General features: G+C 48.0%; 1 protein-coding gene across 1 annotated transcript; it reads left to right on the top strand.

Moving 5' to 3' along the window:
- The first annotated feature begins 3260 nt into the window (after positions 1–3260).
- On the top strand, positions 3261–8169 carry LOC127335379 (inositol transporter 1). The gene is made up of 6 exons (XM_051362026.2): positions 3261–3931; positions 4410–4480; positions 4567–4902; positions 6299–6406; positions 6482–6667; positions 7031–8169. The coding sequence occupies exons 1-6, from the start codon at positions 3781–3783 to the stop codon at positions 7700–7702; spliced, it is 1524 nt and encodes a 507-aa protein (XP_051217986.1). The 5' UTR covers positions 3261–3780; the 3' UTR covers positions 7703–8169.
- Positions 8170–25118: the final 16949 nt, after the last annotated feature.

A 25118-nucleotide genomic window follows, 5' to 3' on the forward strand; every position in this document is an offset into this window, starting at 1 on the left:
GTGGCCTACACGGTTCTTATCTCAAGCCACCTCTTACATGTAAAAAGATACAAACCACGATGTGATTCTATTTCAGCAATGGATTTTGACTTTCGCTAACTCGAACTTCTCAACTTTATGTTAGTTTGGATTTTGTTTTAGACAAATTTTATCAAATTGGCCGCACAACTCTTGTGTTGTAAAATTTTCGTTCTTGTTATCATAGATAGGGGTGTAAATGGTGTAGATAATATATGCTCTGAATCTGCATCCATTTTTAAGGATATGTATGTGAAATCCACCGCACAAGGATACTGAGTAAACTAATATTCAACGAATACGGTACTGATAATATCTGACGGATACGAATTATGTGATATTTTTTAATGGATTATCCAAGATCATCAAAGCGGATCTTCCGCTAAAATTAGTCCAACTCAAAATATTCAGACAATATAGTGTTGGAGATATGCCCAAGAGGCAATAATAAAAGTGGTTATTATATATCTTTATGTTTATGATAAATGTTTATATACCATGCTATAATTGTATTAACCGAAACATTGATACATGTGTGTTATGTAAACAACAATGAGTCCCTAGTAAGCCTCTTAACTAGCTTGTTGATTAATAGATGATTAGTTTCATAATCATGAACATTGGATGTTATTAATAACAAGGTTATATCATTATATGAATGATGTAACGGACACACCCAATTAAGCGTAGCATAAGATCACGTCATTAAGTTATTTGCTATAAGCTTTCGATACATAGTTACCTAGTCCTTATGACCATGAGATCATGTAAATCACTTATGCTGGAAAGGTACTTTGATTACATCAAACGCCACTGCGTAAATGGGTGGTTATAAAGGTGGGATTAAGTATCCGGAAAGTATGAGTTGAGGCATATGGATCAACAGTGGGATTTGTCCATCCCGATGACGGATAGATATACTCTGGGCCCTCTCGGTGGAATGTCGTCTAATGTCTTGCAAGCATATGAGTAAGTTCATAAGAGACCACATACCACGGTACGAGTAAAGAGTACTTGTCAGGAGACGAGGTTGAACAAGGTATAGAGTGATACCGATGATCAAACCTCGGACAAGTAAAATATCGCGTGACAAAGGGAATTGGTATCATATGTGAATGGTTCATTCGATCACTAAGTCATCGTTGAATATGTGGGAGCCATTATGGATCTCCAGATCCCGCTATTGGTTATTGGTCGGAGAGAGATCTCAACCATGTCTACATAGTTCGCGAACCGTAGGGTGACACACTTAAGGTTTGATGTTGTAATAGTAGAACTTGAATATGAAATGGAGTTCGAAGTATTGTTCGAAGTCTCGGATGGGATCCCGGACATCACGAGGAGTTCCGGAATGGTCCGAAGAATAAGATTCATATATAGGAAGTCATTTTATAAGTTTGAAAATGATCCGGTGCATTTATGGAAGGTTCTAGAAGGTTCTAGAATAGTCCGGAAGAAATCACTTTGGAAGGCGGAGTCCCGAAGGGACTCCACCACCATGGCCGGCCAACCCTAGGGGGTGGAGTCCCAGGTGGACTCCACCTAAGGTGGCCGGCCACCCCGTCCCAAGGAAAGGTGGGAATCCCACCTTGGGTAGGTTTCATGTCATATGGAAGGTTTTGGTTTGGGGTCTTATTCGAAGACTTGTAGACCAACTCTTGGGTGTTCCACCTATATAATGAGGGACAAGGGGAGGGGGCCGGCCACCACAAAGCCCTAGCTTGGCCGCACCCATAGTGGCCGGCCACCCCCTCTCCCAAACCCTAGCCGCCCCCCTCTCCTCCACCCCTCCCGCACGCTTAGCGAAGCTCCACCGGAGTTCTCCATCGCCACCGCCACCACGCCATCGTGCTGCCGGAGTCAAGGAGGAGCTACTACTTCCGCTGCCCGCTGGAACGGGGAGAAGGACGTCGTCTTCATCAACACCGAACGTGTGACCGAGTACGGAGGTGCTGCCCGATCGTGGCACCGTGATCAAGATCTTCTACGCGCTTTTGCAAGCGGCAAGTGATCGTCTACCGCAGCAACAAGAGCCTCATCTTGTAGGCTTTGGAAATCTTCAAGGGTGAGTCTCGATCATCTCCTCGTTGCTCCCGTCTTCTAGATTGCATCTTGGCTTGGATTGCGTTCTCGCGGTAGGAATTTTTTTGTTTTCTATGCAACGAATCCCTACATATAGTTAGTTAATCAGTTAAACTATGTATGCTACTAGTTTGTTAAAAAAAAAGTATGCTACTAGCACACAACTTGCTATGTAGTGAGAACAAGTGTACATATTTAGCTACAGTCTACTATTACACGTTTTTTGCTAACATTTTTTACATAAAAAAGTACTTCTAATTTACAGTGTATATTTTTTAGTTATCCCCTTTCGATTCGAGTCCGTCTGAAGTCCCGCTCCATATCCGTAACCCGATATAATACGCATTCAAATCTGCATTCGACTAAAAATCTGCACCGGACTATTATCCGCTCTCATCCAAATTAGCTATAAAATATGATAAAGTACATAAAATAGCAATATTCGATTCAATCTGATCCATTTACATCTTATAAATTATGTTCAGGCAGTGGCGGGCACATAATTTTGACAATACGTATTCAGAATTAATAATAATTATCTTAACTTAGTGAATGCAATAGTATTTGACCCCATGAACAGCTGCTACAATGCACTTGTTCTAACCAACAACACCAATAGGTGCTTATGTAACAACATGTCTGTTATTTTATACAAAACATTGGGTATTCAGCTAAATAGCCATGATACTACATGTGCCCGTCCATGTGTTCCGGTAAGAGGTAACCAAGTGGACAATAAGTAAGATCAAAATTAGTTTTGTATGCAAGCAAACAAGGCAGCTAGCTAAAGAGAGAAAAATTCACAAGCTATCAAACAAGCTGGGCAGCCGTGGACCAAGTCAAGAGAGGACTCTTATGCAGTGTGTCGAACGTTAAGATTGCCCGCTAATCCTCAGGAAAAGTACACCGGATAAGTACTTAAAATTTCATGTCCATTGGTAAAACTATTGGACAAGGACAGGATTATTGATGATCATTGTACAGTTCCTGAGCAGATAGCATCATGAATTCGCTAGAGAGAGAGAGAGAGAGAGAGAGAGAGAGAGAGAGAGAGAGAGAGAGAGAGAGGGAGAGGAAGTATCGTTTATCGTGTTCATTTGCCATGTCATTTGCATTCTAAATGAGGAAAAACATTTCGCTGTTAATAACAGCAATGCAAAGAAGGATGATGGGGAAAAAAGAAGCCGAAGATGGGGTGGACGTAGCGTAGCCGACTCACGTTCTATATTAGCACGAGCAGAGGAAGAAACATAGCAAAATCTTTTGGCGACGAGACGGGCGTCGTCGTCCTCCCCTCGCGGTTTCCACGGAGCCACCATTTTTCTTTCCGTTTCGGTGGTTGCTTCTGCAGTCGATCCAGGCCCAACACGCCATAAACTCCCTCCAAACCTCCCCTTGCCTTCTCCTCCGATCATTCGCCGAGCCTGGTCAAAACACTTTCCTATTTCAGTCGGGGCTCGCTGGCCGGCTTCAAATGCTGGTCGCCTCCACGCTCCATCGTTGCCTGAGCAAATCCACCACCGGCTCAGGACCGGCTCCATTCCTGAAATCTCCCCCAGCTTCTAGAATTTGGATTCTTTAGTCCAAGCTCGCATCTTTCCCAGATACGGATTGGGTTCTCTTTGAGCGGAATCCCACCGGCTGAGCTTTCGAGAGGTCGGATTCGGGCATAGTTGCAGCATGACGATCGATCTGTCCACCATGCCCGGGAGCTCGGCGCGCCTTCTCGACACCGCGGGGAGGAAGGACATGAACTTCTTCAGGAACCGCTACGTGCTCGGGCTCACCGGCGTCGCGGGAATCGGCGGCTTCCTCTTCGGCTACGACACAGGTACGGATGGATGGACATGGATCCGTCGTTTTTTCGTCTGCGATTTTTCACCTGACCATTTATTGCTATCTAGTGGTTGTTGGAATGTTTCCCCCTGTTGGATGCGACAGTTCCTAGTTGCTTTGGGGCTAGCAATGTCTTCTTAAAATCTTCGCATCAAATCTGGTTTAACTTATATTTTCGGATGCTCCGTTTGTTATAAAACATTCTCGAAGATGCAAATTTATGCTTCACAGTGAAATGCACTACGGATATTTTAGACACGTTTCAGAATAAGTCATTACTCCAACCATGCACCATGGAATATAATACAGTACATCACATTTTTTGTAGTAGAGCTGAAGGTCTGAAGCTAATGTTTGCCTGATGCCTTTTAGTTTCCATGAGGTCTCGGAGTAAACAACCTTGGGAAACCTAGAGTTTGTGAAGCTAATAATAGTATAATCTGCATGCTTAACCAAGACATTTCTACTGTCAGGTGTCATATCTGGAGCCCTTCTGTACATTCGGGACGATTTCCCGGCTGTGAAAGACAATTTATTCTTGCAGGTTCAGTCTGATAAACCAATTACTGCTCATTAAGATGATATGGTATTCCTTTGATACCCTGCCTCTGAGTTTGGTTTCTTCATCAGGAGACAATCGTTAGCATGGCTTTACTTGGAGCCATGATTGGAGCAGCTGGGGGTGGTTGGATAAATGATGCCTATGGTCGCAAGAAGTCGACTCTTCTTGCAGACATGATGTTTGCAATCGGGTCACTTGTTATGTGTGCTGCTGGCGGTCCTTACATTCTGATTCTTGGAAGGCTCTTTGTTGGATTGGGAATAGGGATAGCATCAGTCACAGCCCCAGTTTACATTGCTGAAGCTGCTCCTTCAGAAATTAGGGGAGGTTTGGTGTCAACTAATGTCCTCATGATTACTGGTGGTCAATTCTTCTCGTACCTGGTCAATCTTGGCTTTACCGAGGTAATATTCAGCCTCCACTTAACCAGCATCCCCTCTTTTTTTTGTTCCTTACTTCAAATGGCTTTCAGCGACAGTGCCTCAACTGGAAACTGAGCCACTGCGTCTAGATGATACTCAGGGTGCTCATTGATGGGTTCACTTCAACCCATCCTGAACTAGCACCACCACACTAGTACACTCTTTTTGTTGCTCATAACTAGGCACCACTCTTTAGTTAAAAAAATGACCCCTAGATGATTGGCAAAACCTTTTAGGTGAAACTGTTTTTTGAGCACCTCTAGGTAGTACTGCTGATTGCAGGTGAATACATGTCATGCCCGTACAAATCAAGTTATAGGGCACAAGTCTGATTGTAAAGTAACTAGCCTATAATTATAATTATATTGTTTCAGATGCTTTCCGAGCTCTGGCTATCCTTCGCCACCTTTTCCTAAGTAACTTATCTTGCTCAACTTCAATAGATCAAAATATCAATGCACACGAATTTAGATGGTACCAATAAGATAATTTACTGACCTGCCTTGATACTTGGGTGTGCATCTTCTGCACAAGGTCCATTCGAGGGAAAGTTCAATCTGTTATTTTCTATGCAAGATGATTTCTCTTGAGAAAGCTTTTCAGCACACTGATAAGTTCATCCTAACTTTCACCCTTTTGTGCATATATTTTTTTTGGCGTTAACATTCTTATTGGTGCTAGCTAATTGCATAACACTGTACTATCATTGAACGAGAGTCAGCCTTCACCCATCAGAAGCAATGGATTTTTCACCTACAAGGTGCTGTTTGGTGCGTACCAACTTCGGTGTTGGTGAAATGCTCCGTTTTTCTGCTTTGGGAGTTCTGTATAGTAGTGGCGTCGTGGCTATATATTTCTGTCAAATGCATATAATTTTCTGGCCTATCTGCTGTTTGAAGTATCACTTTACTTTATGCACATGGAAAATGGAAATTTAACAGACCTTTGATTAGCATAACTTCTGTAACTTTATTGGGAGTGTAGTAAAACATTAGTGTGCTCATACCAGTTTCCATTAGGATTGCAATTGCTATTAAGTAACCATTGTTAAGTAAAAGTAATTGCATTGAGAAATAATACTCCCTCCGGCCCAAATTAATTGACACAGCTCAGGAGTACACTTTTACTCGACATAGTATATGGCTGCGCCAATTAATTTGGGCCGACGGAGTAATATATTTGCTTGCAGTAAAGAAGTAAACAACTCATTGATACATAAGCCTGATACGTAATAAACAGGAGATATGATCATATTGCACCATCTTTGTTAAAACTAAGATAATTCAGTGGAGTTTTTTTCGATCCTTCACTGGAGTTATTGACAATCTGTTTATGTATCACTATTTTGTTGCAATAATATGCATTTCACATGTCCTAGGTTCCTGGAACATGGCGCTGGATGCTTGGAGTTGCTGCCGTGCCAGCAGTCGTTCAGTTTGTGCTGATGCTTTTTCTGCCAGAATCGCCCCGTTGGCTATACCGGAAGGTTATTGGCATTTTTTGCTGTTATGTCTTATCTCTTTGATCTGCTATTTTTCCTTATCTTTATTTTCCTGTACAGGATGAGAAGGCAAAAGCTATTGCTGTCCTGGAGCAGATATATGACTCTGATCGTCTAGATGAAGAGGTTGAGCTGCTTGCTTCGTCTTCCATGCATGAATTCCAGTCTAACTGTACTGGGAGCTATCTGGACATATTCAGGTCGAAGGAACTAAGGCTTGCCTTTTGTGCTGGAGCTGGTCTTCAGGTATGTCCGGCCTCTCCCTTATTCATGATTCTTTTTGCTTGATAAATGAGAATACTGCTAACAAACACGCTCATGTGGTCCTGTATATCAGAAATGCACCTTTCAAGAGATTAGCATGCTTTGAGAAGTGGACGCTAACAGGATTTTGACTCTTGCACTGCCAGTTAGAGCAACTAGACATTTTATTGTTACTAAATTGTTTTGACATTGCCCAAGGTCAATCACCTGTGCTTACACGCAAGTGTCAGTGATGCAGATAGTCCACCTTGCTATGCGTACTGACTCCTGACTGCATGATACATTAGGAGACCAAGTAGGCAAATGATGTCTTTCATTGTAACATGTATGAATTTAACTGTGCAGGCCTTCCAGCAGTTCACTGGCATCAACACTGTGATGTACTACAGCCCCACGATAGTCCAGATGGCGGGATTCACTTCCAACAGGTCGGCCTTACTCCTTTCCCTCATCATCGCTGCCATGAACGCAAGTGGAACCATTGTTGGAATCTATCTCATCGACCGTTGTGGCCGCCGCCGCTTGGCCCTTACAAGCTTAGCTGGGGTTGTGCTTTCCCTTGTCATTCTTGCCTTGGCCTTCATACTGCAGTCATCTTCCAGCCTTTGTGGGAGCTTATTCAGTGGCTCTTGCCAAGGTGTGTTGGGTTGGTTCGCAGTCGGAGGGCTCGCTCTATACATCGCGTTCTTTTCTCCAGGGATGGGCCCAGTCCCATGGGCTGTGAACTCCGAGATCTACCCTGAGGAATACCGTGGAATGTGCGGGGGCATGTCAGCCACTGTCAACTGGGTTTCCAACCTAATAGTGGCACAGAGTTTCCTCTCGATTGTGGGGTGGGTTGGAACTGGCCCTACATTTCTGATCATCGCCGGAATTGCTGTGATGGCCTTCATCTTTGTGGCTCTGTATGTGCCGGAGACGAAGGGCCTGAGCTTCGAGCAGGTTGACCTCCTGTGGAAGGAGAGAGCTTGGGGTAAGCAGGGCAGCCACGAGAGCCTCTTGGGTGCAGCACCGTAGAGGGTCCTCCTGCTCTGATCCTGCAGGGCGGGTGCTCCTTTTAACATGGCGCCACGCTGCACCTGGCTAGTCTGCCCACGCCATTGCCTGACCTCTAGCTAGGAAGGTCTTAAAAAAGAGTTGGATGGATGCAGATACAACCCGTGTCTCTGGGTGGTGTTTAGATCGTTCTTATGTTGCCTGGATGTATGTATTATCGTGGTGTTGATGGTCTAAACATATTGTCACTTGTTCATGTCGAAAAGACCGTGTGACTGAGATCGGTTTCGTGCATTGCTGGCGTGAGTGATGGTATCAAGGGAATCAATGAGCTACACTGGCAGGGAAAAGCAGATGAACAACTGATGTCTTTAGCAGTTTATATTTTGTTTGGATTTTGTGTCTGTAATTGGAAAACTGGCTCCTAGATTGCAATTGTGTGTAAACCTTATATACCAACGATGGCCCCTCTTGCCTCTTGTCTCAAATCACGAGTACAGTTCTTGCCGTTCTCCTTTTCCGCGGGGAAAGGAAATATATTCATCAGAACAGTTTAATTGCTAAATTTGGTTGTCTATATGTCCACATAGCCAATGGTCTAAAAAGATTCCCTCTCCACAACTTTCAGATTTTTAGCAGCTTGACTTTATGCAGATTAATAGCATCTTGTACAACTACCATTTCAACAAACATAATTTGAAAGGTTTATAACTACCAAATCAACAAATTCAGAAATCATTCATCTCCCTCCAACTGCAAATAATCAACACAAACACGTGTAACAAGCTTTTGCTCCGTCGCCGCTCCCATTTCTCTCTGGAAAAGAGGGAAACGTGTTTTATCCGAACGGTATTATTCGCCCCAGCCACGCCTCCTCGTTTTTTTTCCTGGATTTGGCCTTTAATCCATCCGGAGAGTCCAGCCCATCCCCGGCTTCCCGAGGCCCGGTCGGGGACTCCAGACGAAACAAAACGCGCGAAACGTCGAGTGGGCCCGCGTTGTCGGCGACAGAAAGGGTAGTTCCCTCCATTTATTTTGTTTTCCCTCTAAAATGCGCCGCATAGAACCATTTTTCTCGCCGAATTTCGGAGGAGCTACCGCCATTCTCCCCCACAGTTGCAACTCCTCCTCTTCCCTTCCACCACCATGCCGCCGAAGAAGCTCACCGCCAATGGCGCGCCGAAGGCGAGGAAGCCGCGGGCGCCAAAAGAGAGGCCGCCGGGCTGGACAAACGCAAGGTGGGCGGCGGATGTGGAGCGGCGGCGGAACGAAACTCGCGGCAGGACGGAGAGGGAAAACAAGCTTAACACGAAGAAGGTGGCGGCGGCGGACGAAGAGGCGAGGCTGGTCTCCATGAACTTCTCCCAGCCGCGCGTCGGCCAATTCCCCAGGCCATGGCCGACCCAAGGTACGATCGGCTCTCCTTCCACCTTCTCGCCAGCGTCACCGGCCACGGCCATGTTCCAGGACACCTACGCCGCCGGCACGACGGGGTTTACGCCGTCACCGTCGGAGTACGACAGTCCGATGTACAAGGGCATCTCGCCTGCCCTGCGCCATGGGCCGCTCTCCTTCTCCAACCCCGGGATGCCGCCGCCGAATGACGGAGTGATGCACGAGATGATCACGTCGGGCTCCATGGCCGCCGCGTCGAGCCTAGGTTTTTTCACACAAGAGGAGGCAAATGGACGGGCAAAGAAGAGGAGTGCCTCGCCGAAACTTGGAAGATTGTTTCCATGAACGGCATCACCGGCGCCAATCAAAACTTCGAGACGTATTGGCAGCGGGTAAAGTTGGCGTTCGACGAGCGTAAAATTGTCGATCCATACTTCAACAAGACGGTGATGATACACGGCGACAAGGCAATGGGCACCCATTGGGGGATCATTCAGGCGGCGTGTAGCAAGTGGCACGACATACAGGAGGAGATCGACGAACGCCCGGTGAGCGGCGCTGACTTTGTGGCTCCTGCGTCGACCCTAAATCGCCGAGGTTTAATCTTGATTCGCCGGCCTGGTTTTGCAGATGCGGCGGGGGTTCGACATGTACGCGAACAACACCGACGGCCAGGCGTTCAAGTACCTCAACGTCTTCGCGCGCATCGAGAAGTGCGAGAAGTGGAAGGAGGTGCGCAAGAATCTCGCGAATAACAAGGGCGAGCAGTACAACCCTGACGATCCAGCCCCTGCCGCGTCGGCCGGCCGCCCCGAGCTCGGCCAAAAGAAGCTGAAAGAGTTGAAGAAGGCGGGCCATCCAGCCGAAAGGTTGCAGGCGCCCTTCGACAAGTGTTGGGCCGACGTGAGGGCGCACGCCGCCGGGAGGGATGACAAGCACGACGTGCGGGGGAAGGAGATGCTTGCCAACCAGGACGTCCGGATATCCTTGCTGAAGGAAACCTCCGCGGCGACGAAGAGGAACACCGGCCTGGCGTTCCTGATCGGCGGCAACAACGGCAAGATGGACGAGGAGACGAGGGCTTGGTACGACGCCAATCGCCTAGACATCCTCCGGCCCCCGTCGGCTGCTTCGTCCTCCGCTTCGACGTCTACTACCGCCGCTGCGATACCGGCAGCCGCCGATGCTTCGTCGGCCGATGCCGCGCCAGAAGAGGCTTAGGAAGGGACCGCCGATGAGCCTGTTATCCTCTAGTTTCTGTTTTGATCGCCGGAATGTGGCTGATCTGATCGCCGAACTTTGGCGATGCTTTTGTGTAGGGGGAAGACGATTTTTTAAAACTATCACCGCTGATGGGCAGAATGCCGGGGTGCGACTGAAAAAATGTTGCCTCCCACGCCCTTTTTACATCCAATCCGATGTTTGTTATATCTGGATTTTCATCCGGGTGTTTCAAATGGCTGGAGATGCTCTTAGAGCATCCACTCGTCTCCCCGAAGAGGCCCCCGAGCGACGTTTTTCTCATCCGGACGGCGAAATTCGGCCCAGTTGACGTAGGCATCCCCAATGGGCCTACCGAAGATAGTACCCGGGGTTTACTGAAGGCCCACCACTCGAAGAATAAGAAGAATCGGAAGCCCAAGTTGTTATTAAGAAAAGCTAGAGTTGTATTAGGAGATGATGTTTGTGATCTTGCATGATGAGTTAGAAACCCTCCCGGACTCTGTAACTTGTACAATACGAATCCCTCGGCTACACCTCCTATATAAGGGGGAGTCGAGGGACAAAGAAAGCATCGAATCATTGTCTCACAAACCCTAGTTTTTACATCGTCGAGTACTTTTCGGCTGAAACCTTCGAGATCTACTTGCCCTCTACATCCAACGAAACCCTAGTCTACTATCTGTAGGCATTGACAAGTTAATACCTTGTCAATTGGCGCCGTCTGTGGGATCTAGAGGCGACAAGGAGCTGATCTCGATGGCACGTTCAAGATCGTCGACTTCATCGGTGGCAAGCAACATCATGGATAGAGGTAAACAGATCGAAACTGGTCTAGTTGATTTTGTACCTCACCCACCCTCCCGTTTGGATGCATATGCGTATCTGGAGGAGCCCATGGAGATGACGTTTGGAAAGTTCCACTTCCGCGTCGAGAAAAAAGGAGCGTATCGTCTCGAAGTTCCGATCTCGTCGGGATTATCGGCGGTTGATCCTGACTTCTCAAGCTCAGCATCATCCATCGAGTCAAGCGACGAGGAAATTTCGTCGTCACGCTTCATCGGCAGCAAGGCAAGCGAAAAACTCGCCAAGATCTTCAGCGATATGTCCTTCGAGTCATCTGCGAACTCCTATATAAGCGATGATTCGAGCGACACCAACAGCTTCAACTTCATCGACAAATCCATCTCTATTGGAAAGGTCTTCACCAATCTCTATGATGGTGTCACCAAACCAAGCAAAGTGAAAACTCCAAAATATCATCAAGTTTATGCCATTGGAGAAGCAAGTCGCGATCAAGAGGAAACATCAGAGGCTTTCGACGATTTGGGAAATCCCTATGTCGATCCCTCAGATCTAAGGAGAGGTTTGGGCACTAAATATGTCGGGCCCACACCACGTGTTAGAGTTCAACTTCCACAAGCAGCATGGGATAGAGCTGCGAAAGCTTTGGACGGCTCTGAACCAATGGAGACAACCACCACGGTAGAAGAACTGCAAGCATATCAATATAGGCTCGCCAGAGCAGGAAGGGAATTGGAAAAACAGACAGCTGCTTTGAATAGAAGAAGGGAGGCAGCTTCCGCGTCAAGCAGGCGAAGAGCGGAGTTAAGTCGACAGTCAGGAACTTCGGGAGATAGTCACAGAGAAGCTCGGAGGAGAGCAAAATCTCGGCTGCAAAATATACCGGAGGCTGAAAGAGAGACTCTAATCCAAAACCTCGACATGTCCTTCATGTCAATCGACACGAGGGGGAATATTATCCCAAAAACACCGGAAGCAGGGTACATGGCGACACAAGCTTTCATCCTGGCGTCTAGACCACCTCCCGGAGATCCAAGAGAAGCGTTGTATAACATGGCCATGGCAGGATGTGGCGCCATGGGAGCAGCGTTCACAGCTACACCTCCCGAAGGAACTGCAAGGCAAAATAGTCCGAGACCTACCGCAGCAGTGCAAGATCCACCGAGAGCGAGTGGAGCCAGAGACACAACGACTCAGGCCAGAGTGGATAGAGCGCGACAAGAAAGAAGGGAACGTCGGCATTCACCAGAACTTGCTGAAGAAGATATGTGTGGACTCCCGTGTTTCACACGACGGGTCCGAAAAACTCGAGTTCCATCAGGATTCAAGCTACCCGATAGTTTCAAGAAATTCGATGGCCTGCAAGATCCCGAGGATTGGCTAGTCGATTACCTCGAGACAGTAAAATTGATAGGCGGAACAAGAGCAACAGCCATGCAGAGCATTCAAATACATCTGAGCGGAGCCGCCAGATCGTGGATAAAGAAGCTTCCCCCAGGCTCCATCGACAGCTGGGAAAGTTTTGAGGATGTGTTTATCAAGAATTTCCGATCAACCTGCAAGAAACCTGCGACACTAGAGGAGCTGAGGTCATGTCGACAAAAGCATGATGAATCAATGAGGAAATACATCCAAAGGTGGAACATCATCAAAAACTCGGCAGAAAATATATCTGACGAGAGAGCGATAGATGCGTTTGTAGCAGGAGTTCGACGAGGAGATTTCGTGGAGGACTTGGGAAGGACAAACCCAAGGACAGTATCAACATTAATGGAAATAGCAAACAGATGGGCAGATGGTGAAGATGTAGTACATAACAAATGACATAGGTCCCCAGAGGAGGACCGCAGTCGAAATTTTCAAAATAGACGCCGATTTCCTCGACAATTCTCAAGTTACGACGCACCTGGCCAAATATTGGCTGGTTTTCGGGGAAACAATGGAGGAAACAATAGAGATGATTACCAAAGAAGTAATGCACAGCAAGGCGACAATAGAGATAACAGGCAAAATAACGGATCAAGGTTTCAGAGATCTTTCGTAACTCCCGAAGATATGATGAACGGGCCGTGCCAGATGCATTTTTATCTCGACAGCAATGGGAAAAGACAATCAGGACATCTGTAGAAAGATTGCCGCAATTTCCAAGCAATACTGCGGGTCGCAGGGATGGCTAATGCTCACGCAGCAAATAGAAACCCCCAAGGGCCCAGGAGTGAGATCCACTTGCCACCTCCTCCCGCGATCACGGACGAAAATCGACATCAGCTCAGAATAGCGGCAGCACCACAACCACCTCCATATGTTGATCCGAACAATAATGGTGCGGTCTTGATGATTCAAAAAGCTAGGCCATCTAATAGGGCTCAAAAGGTAATCTCGCGGCAAGTGTTTATGGCACAGAAGATGCCTCCACCAACGGTTGAGTACCTAAATTGGTCAGGGCAAGACATTGGCTTCACAATAGCGGATCACCCGCAGCAAGTTCCTCGACCAGGGCAATCAACACTTATCTTACCAGCAGTAATTGGAGGATTTGACGTATCTCGAGTGTTTATAGATGGCGGCAGCAGTTTAAACCTTATGTACGCAGATACGCTAAGGAAGATGAACATCTCCTTAGCAAATTTGAAACCAACCGACACACGTTTCCACGGCATCACACCAGAGAAGCCAAGTTACCCATTGGGGAGGATCAATCTCGACGTTCAGTTTGGGACCCGAGAAAATTACAGAATAGTAAGGTTGGAATTCGAAGTTGTGGATTTCCCGTCGCAGTATCACGCTTTGTTGGAACGACCAGCGTATGCCAGGTTTATGGCGGTACCACATTACACGTACTTGCTTTGGAGGTTGCCTGGGCCCAAGGGGCCAATCACAGTCAAAGGAAGCTTCGCGCTAGCCGATAAATGTGACAAGGATTTTCATCGACTATCAGAAACCTTCGGGATGCAAGCGGAGTATGCAGCGTCAAGGCTCATGACTGATTATGATGTGCTGCCAGATGTAGGGAGACCCAACAAGGAATCAACTTTCAATACCGCAAAAGATTCTAAGGAAGTGCAGATCCACCCGACAGATCCAAAGAAAACGACATCCATCGCAACAAACATGGACCTTGCATAGGAAAGCGCGCTCGTCGAGTTCCTCCGTGAGCACTGGAAAATCTTCGCATGGTGTCCAGCTGACATGCCAGGAGTACCCAGGGAACTTGCCGAGCACCACCTAAACTTGGATCCAATAGCGAGACCAATCAAACAACCTTTGCGGCGTTTTTCGGAACCAAACCGCAAAGCCATGCTGTCAGAAATTGATCGACTCAGAGAAGCTGGTTTCATTAAAGAGATATCCACAGAGGCCACATGGGTAGCTAACCCAGTGATGGTGCCGAAGAAAAACACGAAAGTCCTTCGCATGTGTGTCGACTTTACGTGCCTCAATAAACATTGTCCAAAGGATCACTTTCCCCTCCCAAGGATCGATCAAATTATCGACTCCACGGCAGGATGTGAACGTCTTTTCTTCTTGGACGCATATTCTGATTACAACCAGATCAGATTAAAAGAAGATGACGAAGCCAAGACAGCGTTCATTACACCGTATGGCGTATTTTGTTACAGGACAATGCCTTTCGGGTTGAAAAACGCGGGAGCAACATATCAACGGATGATGCAGAAGTGCTTAGCAACACAGATTGGGAAAAATGTACAAGTGTACATTGACGACGTCATCATCACATCAAAAAAGGGGGCAACATTAATCGAGGACTTGAAGGAAACTTTCGACAACCTCGACAAATTTTGTCTCAGGTTGAATCCGACGAAGTGTTCTTTCGGCGTCCCTGCAGGAGAACTTCTCGGGTTCCTAGTATCAGCAAGAGGGATCGAAGCTAATCCCAAAAAAATCCAAGCTATCGTAACAATGAGGAAGCTAACAAAGTTGAAAGAAATACAACAGCTAACTGGGCGAGTCGCAGCTTTAAGCAGATTCGTCGCCAGGCTGGGAGAAAAGGCGTTACCGTTCTACGCCCTAATCAAACAAGGAGAGAAGTTCCAGTGGAACGAAGAGGCAGATAGGGCCTTCGAGGATCTCAAACGGAAAATTTCGACACCACCAATCTTAGTGGCGCCAAAAGAGAAGGAACCACTCCTGTTATACATTGCGGCTACACCTCAGGTGGTCAGCACGGCGCTAGTTGTCGAAAGAGAAGAAGAAGGAAAACTCCATGGAGTGCAGAGACCGGTATACTTCATCAGCGAAGTTTTATCGCCTTCAAAACAGCGGTACCCGCAGTACCAGAAGCTAGCATACGGAGTGTTTACAACCGCAAGAAAATTGCGGCACTATTTTTCGGCGCATCCGATAATAGTGGTCAATGAGGAACCTCTATCCAATATACTCAACAACCCAGAAGCTACGGGTCGTGTCTCCCTTTGGGGAATAGAACTTTCTCCTCGGGACATCACGTATGAAAAAAGAAAGGCAATAAAGTCGAAAATTTTACCAGACTTCATCGCAGAGTGGATGGAGTTGCAAAACACAGGACCTCCGGATTTATCGAGAACCTGGACTATGAACTTTGACGGGTCCAAAAGGTTAGAAGGAGCTGGAGCAGGGGTGATACTCATATCACCCGAAGGCAACAAATTGAAATATGTCTTGCAGATGACGTTCCCAAACGCATCTAATAATGAGGCAGAATATGAAGCTCTTATACATGTGATGAAGATGGCGAAAGCCTGTGGCGCAACTCGATTAAAAATATTTGGCGACTCACAATTGGTGGCTCAGCAAGTCATGAACCAATGCGATGCAGTCAATGATAGCATGGTGGCGTACAAAGAAATGTATAACGAGCTGGAGAAGCTGTTTGATGGATGCGAAGTAAACCACATCAGCAGGTTGAGTAATGATGAAGCCGACGTTCTTGCAAACATCGGGTCACAGTGCCTCGCAATCCCTCTAGGCGTGTTCTGGGAGGAGATAACAGAGAGATCCACAAAGCCGAAGAAATCAACAAAGAAGGAGAAGAACGAAAAACCCTCGGGGGCTGCGAAAGAAACATCGGAAGAAGAAGAAGTGGAACAGGATCTAGTAATGATGGTGCAAATCCCATGAATGCAGGTGTACATATCATATATCCTAAGGAAAACAATACCCGACGATCTAGTTGAAGCAAGGCGAGTTATCAGACGATCCAAAGCTTTCACGGTGGTTAAAGGGGAGTTGTACAAACGAAGTATTTCGGGTGTGTTACAGAGGTGCGTCACACCCGAAGAAGGAAGGGTAATCCTGAAAGAAGTACACGAAGGAGTATGCGGCCATCACGCAAGTAGTCGAGCCATCGCGGCCAAGGTTTTTCGAGCTGGATATTACTGGTTGACAGCAATTGAGGACGCAAAGGAGATAGTGCGGACTTGTGACGCGTGCCAGCGATTTGCCGCAAAACCTCACTCTCCGGCGGCAGAATTAATGCCAATACCTTTATCTTGGCCTTTTGCTCAGTGGGGTCTCGATATGGTGGGAAAATTGCACAAAGCTTCGCCAGGAGGATACGAGTACATGCTCGTCGCCGTCGACAAATTCACCAAGTGGATAGAAGCGAAGCCGATAAATTCACCAGACGCAGCGTCAGCAATAAAATTCGTGAAGAGCATTGTTTTTCGGTTTGGGGTACCTCATAGCATCGTCACGGACAATGGCAGTAACTTCACATCCAAAGAATTCAAGGCATATTGCGCAGAAGTAGGTATCAAATTGCACTTTGCGTCAGTCGCGCATCCTCAAACCAATGGTCAAGTCGAGAAAGCCAATGGTATCATCTACAATGGCATCAAGAAGCGTCTGTTAGGGCCACTGGAAAAAGCTCGACACACTTGGCCAGAAGAGCTGCCGAGCGCGTTATGGAGCATCCGAACAACGCCAAATACAGCGACACAGGAGACTCCGTTTTTCTTGGTCCATGGGGCAGAGGCAGTACTGCCGATAGAAATAGAGCACGACTCTCCGAGAGTCACGGAATACAATGAAGAAACTTCCAGAAGAGCATTGGAAGACGACGTTGACGCACTCGATGAAGCTCGAGACGAAGTACTGTCAAGGGTCACTAAATATCAGCAAGACCTCAAAAATTACCACAGTCGACGTTTGCAACCAAGGTCCTTTCAGGTTGGAGACTTAGTTCTGCGACTCAATCAAGATCGCACTGAAAAACTCGAGTCGCCATGGCTTGGTCCTTACGTCGTTACAGAAGTCATCGAAGGAGGAGCGTACAGGATTAAGGACAAGAAGACAGGGACTCCCGAGAAAAACCCCTGGAATGTGGCACAGCTAAGGCGTTTTTACGCTTAGTGTCAAAATATAGTCCTCCTTGTAAAAATACAATGTACTGAAATGCCCGCGAGTTTTCAGACGCACTCTTTTCCTTTTTCGGGGCACCGAGTGGGGCCGGGAAAGGTTTTTAATGAGGCGGGCTCGCGGTGCTGCAATATAATAAAGATAGTGGAAATATATATCTGTTCTTCGACACGGTCGGGGGCTTACGCCTCGAAGTTACAATATAGATGAGTTTAACTGATAAAATTATCTCGCCTTAGTACCGAATACCTCGCCAGATAAAACGAAGTTAAAAGATAGCAATCAAAGACAAAACACTCGGGGGCTAGTACCCGCAAATATAGTATAAAAACTTGGTTGCTTTGGTTTAAAACCTCGCATACACAACACAAGGATTCACCACCGAAACACTCGGGGGCTTGAAGGAAGAAAAATATATACAACTTACAATGTACATATAGCAAAGATATAGTTCTTATCGACAAACTGCAAACTCAGTTGCGACCCAACAAGTCGTCAATGTTTACTCTGGCTTCTTCGGGAGCAGCACCCAAAAAATCGGCATAATGGCCGTCTGAAAAAAAGTCGGCGTCCATCCGAAGAAGGTCATCAATTATTTCCTCAGCTACTGGGGTGATCCGTGCATTGATTTTATCAACACCTCTTCGCCGTTGCCTCAACTTAGTATGAACAGTCTCCACCACCTTTGTCATATCAAGTTTGGGGTGGTAGATTTGAAGCATAATAAGGGTAACCTTGGCACCAGCTATCAGTTGAGCTTTTACAAAGCCATGGATCTTCTGCACATCCTTAAATTTCTCAATCAGTTCAAGGAGAGATTTTGGTTGAACATTCCGAGGAAACATAGCATTGAAAATCTTAGATAAAGTGCTGGAACAAAACTCAAGAAATCCCCGAACTTGGCACGAGCGGTCTTGGAATCTTACAATTTGTCGGGTACGCTCAGGGGTGGCCCAGAAGAGGACGCCATGATCAAGACCTAAGTTAATAAGCAAATTTGATCTTGTATCCACTCTTTGATCCTCGGCCTCAGCATCCAAAAAGGGACCTACTTGGTGACAGTACATCAGTTAAAGGCATAAAACAGGCAAAGTACAAAAAGGGAGAGAAGGATTAGCCCAAGAAGTATACCCGCCATTTCTGAGCTTGCCTCAATCATTAATTCAAGCAAGGTGTTTTCTCGAGAAGCAGCTTTCGCGGCTTCAGCTAGAGCAGCTTCTTTGGCAGCTATGGCATCTCGAGCCTGTTGAAGGGCAATTTTCTCCCTTTCAGATGACTTTTGGGACTGATCCATCATCATAAGTGTTTGTTTCTTCATGGACTAAAGTTGTTGGCGAAGTTCTTGCAAATCTTGCGGGGAGTGTTTACTTGAAGAACCTTCGACAAGGTCATCAGCGACAAGTATTTTCTTCGAGAAGGAGGAAGCAGGAAAAGTGTCGGCAGGATGAGGATTTGCGGAGTAGTTATCAAATATCAACTGGAAAAAAAAATTCAGTATCAATGATCACGCAAAATAGAATTCCATTGATCTTCGGGACATTTACACATATATTACAGGAGGAGTCTTCAAAAGAATTACTACAACAGTTACAGCTAAAGCTACTATAGCGACAACTTCAGAAGGAACAAAAAAAGAAAAAAAAGAAAAAGATAAGGCATTCTACTAGACCTCCGGCTTTGACGAGCTAGGGGCAGGAGTAGGCTTGAATCCAAGATAAGCGAGGATCTTCTTTGTGTTGGGCTTCGCAGCCTTGATCAGCGATCGCCACTTCGTGGTCTCCATCTCTTGTGTGTCGCCAACTTTGGTCCAGTCGATGTTTCTTGTGTCACAAGCAACCAGGGCGACAATGCTTTCAACAGCGACTTTCATATTTTCTTGGCGCAGCTTCAGTCCAAGATCTTCTGGTGGATTAAAGCACTTGGCAAGAGCAAGAAAAGTCGCGGGTTCCTCTTTCTTCGGGAAGAAGTAGGGGAAGAGCTGCGACAGTCCTTCCTTGGCCTTACCAATGCCGTCGCGTGTTTATGTTCCATGAAACTCAAGGAACGCAAGTGCGTCAAGAAAAGGATCATTGTCGGGATCTTCAAGTTCAAATTCCTGAGATGTTGTATCTGTCGAGACATAAATTTATTAATCAACAAACGAGTAAAGAAAAGCAAGTCCAAAAAATACAAAATGGTTCAGGTACTCACTGACAAAGCGACAGTTTTGCGACTTCAGACGTTTAATAATCGCCTCTTCGCGAGCAGATTGTGCGGCTATATGCTCGCTCAGCGAAGTCTCGGCGTCGTGAAGCCTCTTCCTAAGTTCTTCGACACCAGCAGCGTCAGCTTTGGCCTTGTCACCTACGCCTAGCCTTACTAGCAGCTCATTCGGCCTTCTTCCGCGCCTCCTCACTTTGCTCTAATTTTTGAGCAAGTGTGTTGGCACGCTCGTTGGCTTCCGCCAGTTTTTCTGCCAAGATAGTTAAATCTAGTTAAAATCACGACAAGAAAGGAGTGAGAAGGCAAGGGTAAAGAGAAGCAGAAAGACATTACCTTCAGCTTTGCTAGCATAATCGCGGTACCCAACGAATTGGGCACCGAAGCGGATGAATTCCTTAATCAAAGGCTGTTAAAAGAAAGATAGAGAAAGAAAGCGTCGGTAGGGGAAAAAGTGCGATAGCACAAAATTAAAAAGAAGCAAACAGAGAAAACATCGACAGCATCAGAAAGTAGTTGAGGACTTACATCATTCAAAAGAGGAGTCGAGGAGCTACCCAATTGCAAGGTAGGCTCCGTGATTGTTTCAACTCTTGCCCTTTTTGGAGAAGGGACAAGAGGGCTTGCAGGAGGAGTAGGTGCGTCGGTGTTTTGTTGAGGAGGCGAAGATTCTTTTCCTTCAACTGGCACTTCAGAAACAACTAGAGTATGCGACGTACTCGTTCGAGCAGTCGCATCAATAGCTGGCATTTCTTCCTCGTCACCACTACAATTAAATTGCGAAAGTATAAGAAGCTAGATAGACGAAAACTTTCAAGAATTAAAACAGCGAGAGCCAAGGAGTAACTTACGAACTGACGAGGGCGTCAAGGTATGGATCGAAAGCTGCCTTCCGACGTGAAGGAGCAGCTTCTTCGGCTTTGGAGGTGCCGGAATCTTCGACGTCTGTCCTTTTCCTTTTGTTCTTTGGATAAACAGCAGGAGGAGGAGACTGTGCCAATGCGGTAGCTTCAGAGGCAACCTCCTTTTCAGAGGATCCCGCAGATTTTCGAGAACCTGCGGGTTCATTCTCAAAGGAAGGAGCATCTTGGTTGTCATCAGTGACAACGGCTCGTTCTTCGACTTCTCCACCCTCAGGAAGGGGGGGAAGAGAGACAAGGCTTGGATGGTTCTATAAAAAAAAATATAATAAGCAAAGGGAGATGTCAATAAAAGAGTTATGGAAAGGATGTCAAACAAATATGAGAAAATTGGCAAAGGTTACCTTGGGAAGCGCATTGGTGGCGCTATATGGTTTTACGCGACAAGAAGAAGGGACATGATCTTTCTTGCTGAGGGAGGAGATTTTACGGACAAGTTTTTCCAAATCCTTGACCGATAAATCCACCGACAAACGATCCACATCATTGTCGCCAGTATACTTCCAGAGGGGATTTTTGCGAGCCTGCAGAGGCTGCACTCTGATTCTAAGGAAATATGCCGTGATCTGGATACCCGACAGTTCTTTGCCGCGGGTGTTTTGCAGATCGTGGATGCGGGTCATCAATGCCTCCGTCGCCGTCTTTTCTTCGTCGGTAGCCTCTGCATCCCAGGAGCGGCGGCGGAAGATTTTCTCGGCACCATCAAAAGGAGGGATGTTGTCTTCAGCACACCCATGGTTCTCCTCATGAATGTACAGCCATTTTTTGCGCCATCCTTGAACTGAGTCAGGGAATTTGACGTCGAAGTACTCGACATCAGGGCGAACGCAGATAACAACGCCACCTATGTTATAGGCGACATTGGGAGAACCATTGCGGCGACAGAAAAAGATACGCTTCCACAACGCCCAGTTAGGCTGGACGCCGAGGAAGGACTCACAAAGGGTGATGAAGATGGAAATGTGGAGGATAGAGTTGGGTGTGAGGTGATGAAGCTGCAGTCCATAAACAAAAAGCAACCCCCGAAGAAAAGGGTGAATGGGGGCAGAAAGGCCGCGGATGAGATGATCGACGAAACTAACCCGATACTCCATTGGAGGGGTTGGGTAGCTCTCTTCGCTGGGGAAGCACAGCGCCTTCGGCTTCTTGCTGATCCCCAGTTTCTTCAGGAGGTTGATGTCTTGGGCAGAGATTTTGGATCTCTCCCACTCAGCGCTCCCCAGATCTGTGGAAGCCATCGTTGATTCCGGCGTGTTGTGCCTGGTCAGCCTGCGCGGTGGCATCAACAATGGCGCAGGAGTGCAGCTCGAGAGAAGTTGAGCTCAGGGAACTGTGGGGCGCAAGAGGAGATTTTTGCAAGAGGAGAACAGGGGAGCTGCGCGAGCGAAAGTGCTGGAGGAAGAAGAAGGGGACCTTAAATAGAGGTGCGGCGAAGCGGCGTACCGTTGGATGGAAAAAGTGTGCGGCAAATGATGTACACGTGGAACAGGGATAAAAAAAAGTAATTTCACCCTGGGGGAGTTACAGTACGTGCGCCAGGAAAAGCGGAGGACGTGTGTCCCCCACTTGCACGACGTGTCAACGTGGTAAAAATTTGGGCCCATGAGACAGAGGGAGAGAAGTTCTCGTGTTTTCCCGATACAGTGATCATGGCTATCGTCAGCAATGATGTCACCTTGACAAGAGAAAATTTCGGCTACGAAGGGTTGTAAGAATGGCGACAGCAGAAGATTGTTGATTATTTCGAGAGCCTTTGATCAAATACAAGTTTTTGCCCAAATGCTCGGGGGCTACTTTGGAAAAAATGAAAAGTGTGAGAAAGACAAAATAGAAATGGTGTGAGCCTATGATCAAATACAAAATATTTGCTCATAGCCTCGGGGGCTACTCCCATCGGGAGCGCTGTTCGCGCACCCGAGAGATTTGGAAATTTCGGGAGAGAAAGAAAATATAGCGGCATAAAGCGTGGAGCCTACACCCAAATACAAGTCCTTGGCTGTAGCCTCGGGGGCTACTCCCATCGGGAACGCTGTTCGCGTGCCCAATGAAATTATAAAAAAGAAAGATAGAAGAACAAGAGAGTATATTTCGAGTTAAGGTAACTCTACATATACTCCCATCGGGAGAGCAATATAAGTCATCCGTTGACTCAATAAAATGTGCCATTCCAACAGCCGAATAAGCACTCGACAATATATTCTCAGAACGCCAAAGTTGCGAACAATTTCTGAATGCCGCAAAACTATGCGAAGGTAAGACCCCAGATCCGTTCTGAGTGGCGTGGCGCCGTCTCTGACGCCGGTTTGCTACTTTTATCCGTATCAACAGATACGAAGAAAAATCCTAACGGACGCGTTAGGTACCCGATAAATATGACTGGGACTCGACAGAATGGTAAGACTTTAAGCGGCACCTGTCGAAGTTTACACCAGTATCCCGAGATCATGTCCGGGGACGTGATCTTGAATTAGGTTTTTGCGGATTGCCACTAGAGCAGTTAACTAGTACCTGATCCGTCAGATGAACTAGCCCCAATTACCATTATCCCTGTACAATATAGAAATTCATATGAAGAAATATAGAGAAGTTTAAAGTTGTAGAGTAAATATAAACAGTGGAGATTTTCACTGACTCTGCGATTCAAGCAAAATCTCGGGGGCTACTGACATAGGCATCCCCAATGGGCCTGCCGAAGATAGTACCCGGGGTTTACTGAAGGCCCACGACTCGAAGAATAAGAAGAATCGGAAGCCCAAGTTGTTATTAAGGAAAACTAGAGTTGTATTAGGAGATGATGTTTGTAATCTTGCGGGATGAGTTAGAAACCCTCCCGGACTCTGTAACTTGTACAATACGAATCCCTCGGCTCCACCTCCTATATAAGGGGGAGTCGGGGGACAAAGAAAGCATCGAATCATTGTCTCACAAACCCTAGTTTTTACATCGTCGAGTACTTTTCGGCTGAAACCTTCGAGATCTACTTGCCCTCTACATCCAACGAAACCCTAGTCTACTATCTGTAGGCATTGACAAGTTAATACCTTGTCACCAGTCGCGCCCCCCGATTCCTCGTTTTTCTCGATTTGGGCCTAAATCCATCCGACGAGCCCACGCCATCCCCGGTCCCCCGAGGCGCGCTCGGGGACTCCGGACGAAGCGAAAGCGCGCGAAACGCCGAGAATTCTCTCCTGCGCTTTCGCTTCGTCTTCGCCGCAGAGATGGACCCGGCCAGTCAGCGGCAGACACATCGTCTTCCGCGCGCAGTAAAGGCTGCCGCCGGTCAGCTCGCCGCGGATGCGTAGCATCCACACAGCATTTAATCGCCGAGTCCAGCCCCGCCTACATAACTCGCCGCGACGCGTAGCACCGACGAAGCCCCAGCCAGAGACGAACCCTATCCGCCACTGATCACTCGCCGAGATCCATGGCGTTCAACGAGTAGGACGGCGCGGCCAACAACGGCTTCCCCCGCCGGTCGCTCCTCGCGTGGGAGGGCCACCTCCTCCACCACGCGGGGTACCCCCGCCCGCCGGATACAAGGCCTCCCGGCGGCGGGTGGCGGCTAAGTGCGGGCGGCGTGCCAATCCCGCTGCCGCCCCAGGGACACGTCCTCGACGTCGCCATCGAGGAGGTCCAGCTGACCTTGTCGGACCAGGACCGCGCCCAGCCGCAGTTCCACCCCGATAACTACACGGCGTGGAACTCCTTCTTCCTACGGCGGTGGGAGCGGGAGCTGGCCTCCTACGACGGCCCGCCGCCTCCGCGCAACAACGCCGCTGGGCGCCGGCGTTGGTGGAGCGTGCCGGGTCGGACCTCGAGGCCGTCCTCGAACACATCGAGGGCGGCAACTATCCCATTCTGACGATGTCGCCGCCGTCGAGGGCATCGGCAAGCCGCCGCCGGGGCAGCTGGTAGCCACGGCGCATGGCTGTTAGCTCCTCGTCGTCCGGATCGGCGACGAGGGCGACGCCGAGCTCCAGGTCGGCGCCAACCTTGGCGCCGGTGACACGGGAGCCTCTTTCCCCGTCTCAGAACCGTGGGCGTAGCAGCGGCGGAATCGTCATCCGCGAGTCGTCGACGCCAAGCGGCCACCAGCGCCTGGTTCGCCCCAAGCGCGAACCAGGCACCTCCGGCGAGCGGAAGCGGAAGCCGGTGAAGGAGGAGGTCCACGACGCCGAGGAAGCCGCAATCCTCGAGGCCGTCATGGCGAGGTCCCTCCAGGACCTCGTCACCGCCGAGAACTCCATGCCCCTCGACCAGGCCTGCGCCTGGTCGAGGGAGCAGTAGGAGAAGGAGGAGGCGGAGCGCCAGGCTCGGCTCCTTGAGCAGGCCGCTCGCTACCGCCGGCCCGCGACTCCTCCGTCCGGTGTCTCCGTCCCCGTCATCGACCTCGAGGAGTCCGACGACGAGTGGTACAAGCCCTCGCCGTCCCCGCCTCGCAACAGTGGCCGGTGGGGAGACCCCGGACAAGGCAGCAGCAAGGCGGCATCGGCGCCGCCGCAGTTCGATGACAACGGCTCCGACGATGATGGCGGCGACGG

Source organism: Lolium perenne, chromosome 2, assembly GCF_019359855.2.
Source record: "Lolium perenne isolate Kyuss_39 chromosome 2, Kyuss_2.0, whole genome shotgun sequence".
NCBI lineage: Eukaryota > Viridiplantae > Streptophyta > Magnoliopsida > Poales > Poaceae > Lolium > Lolium perenne.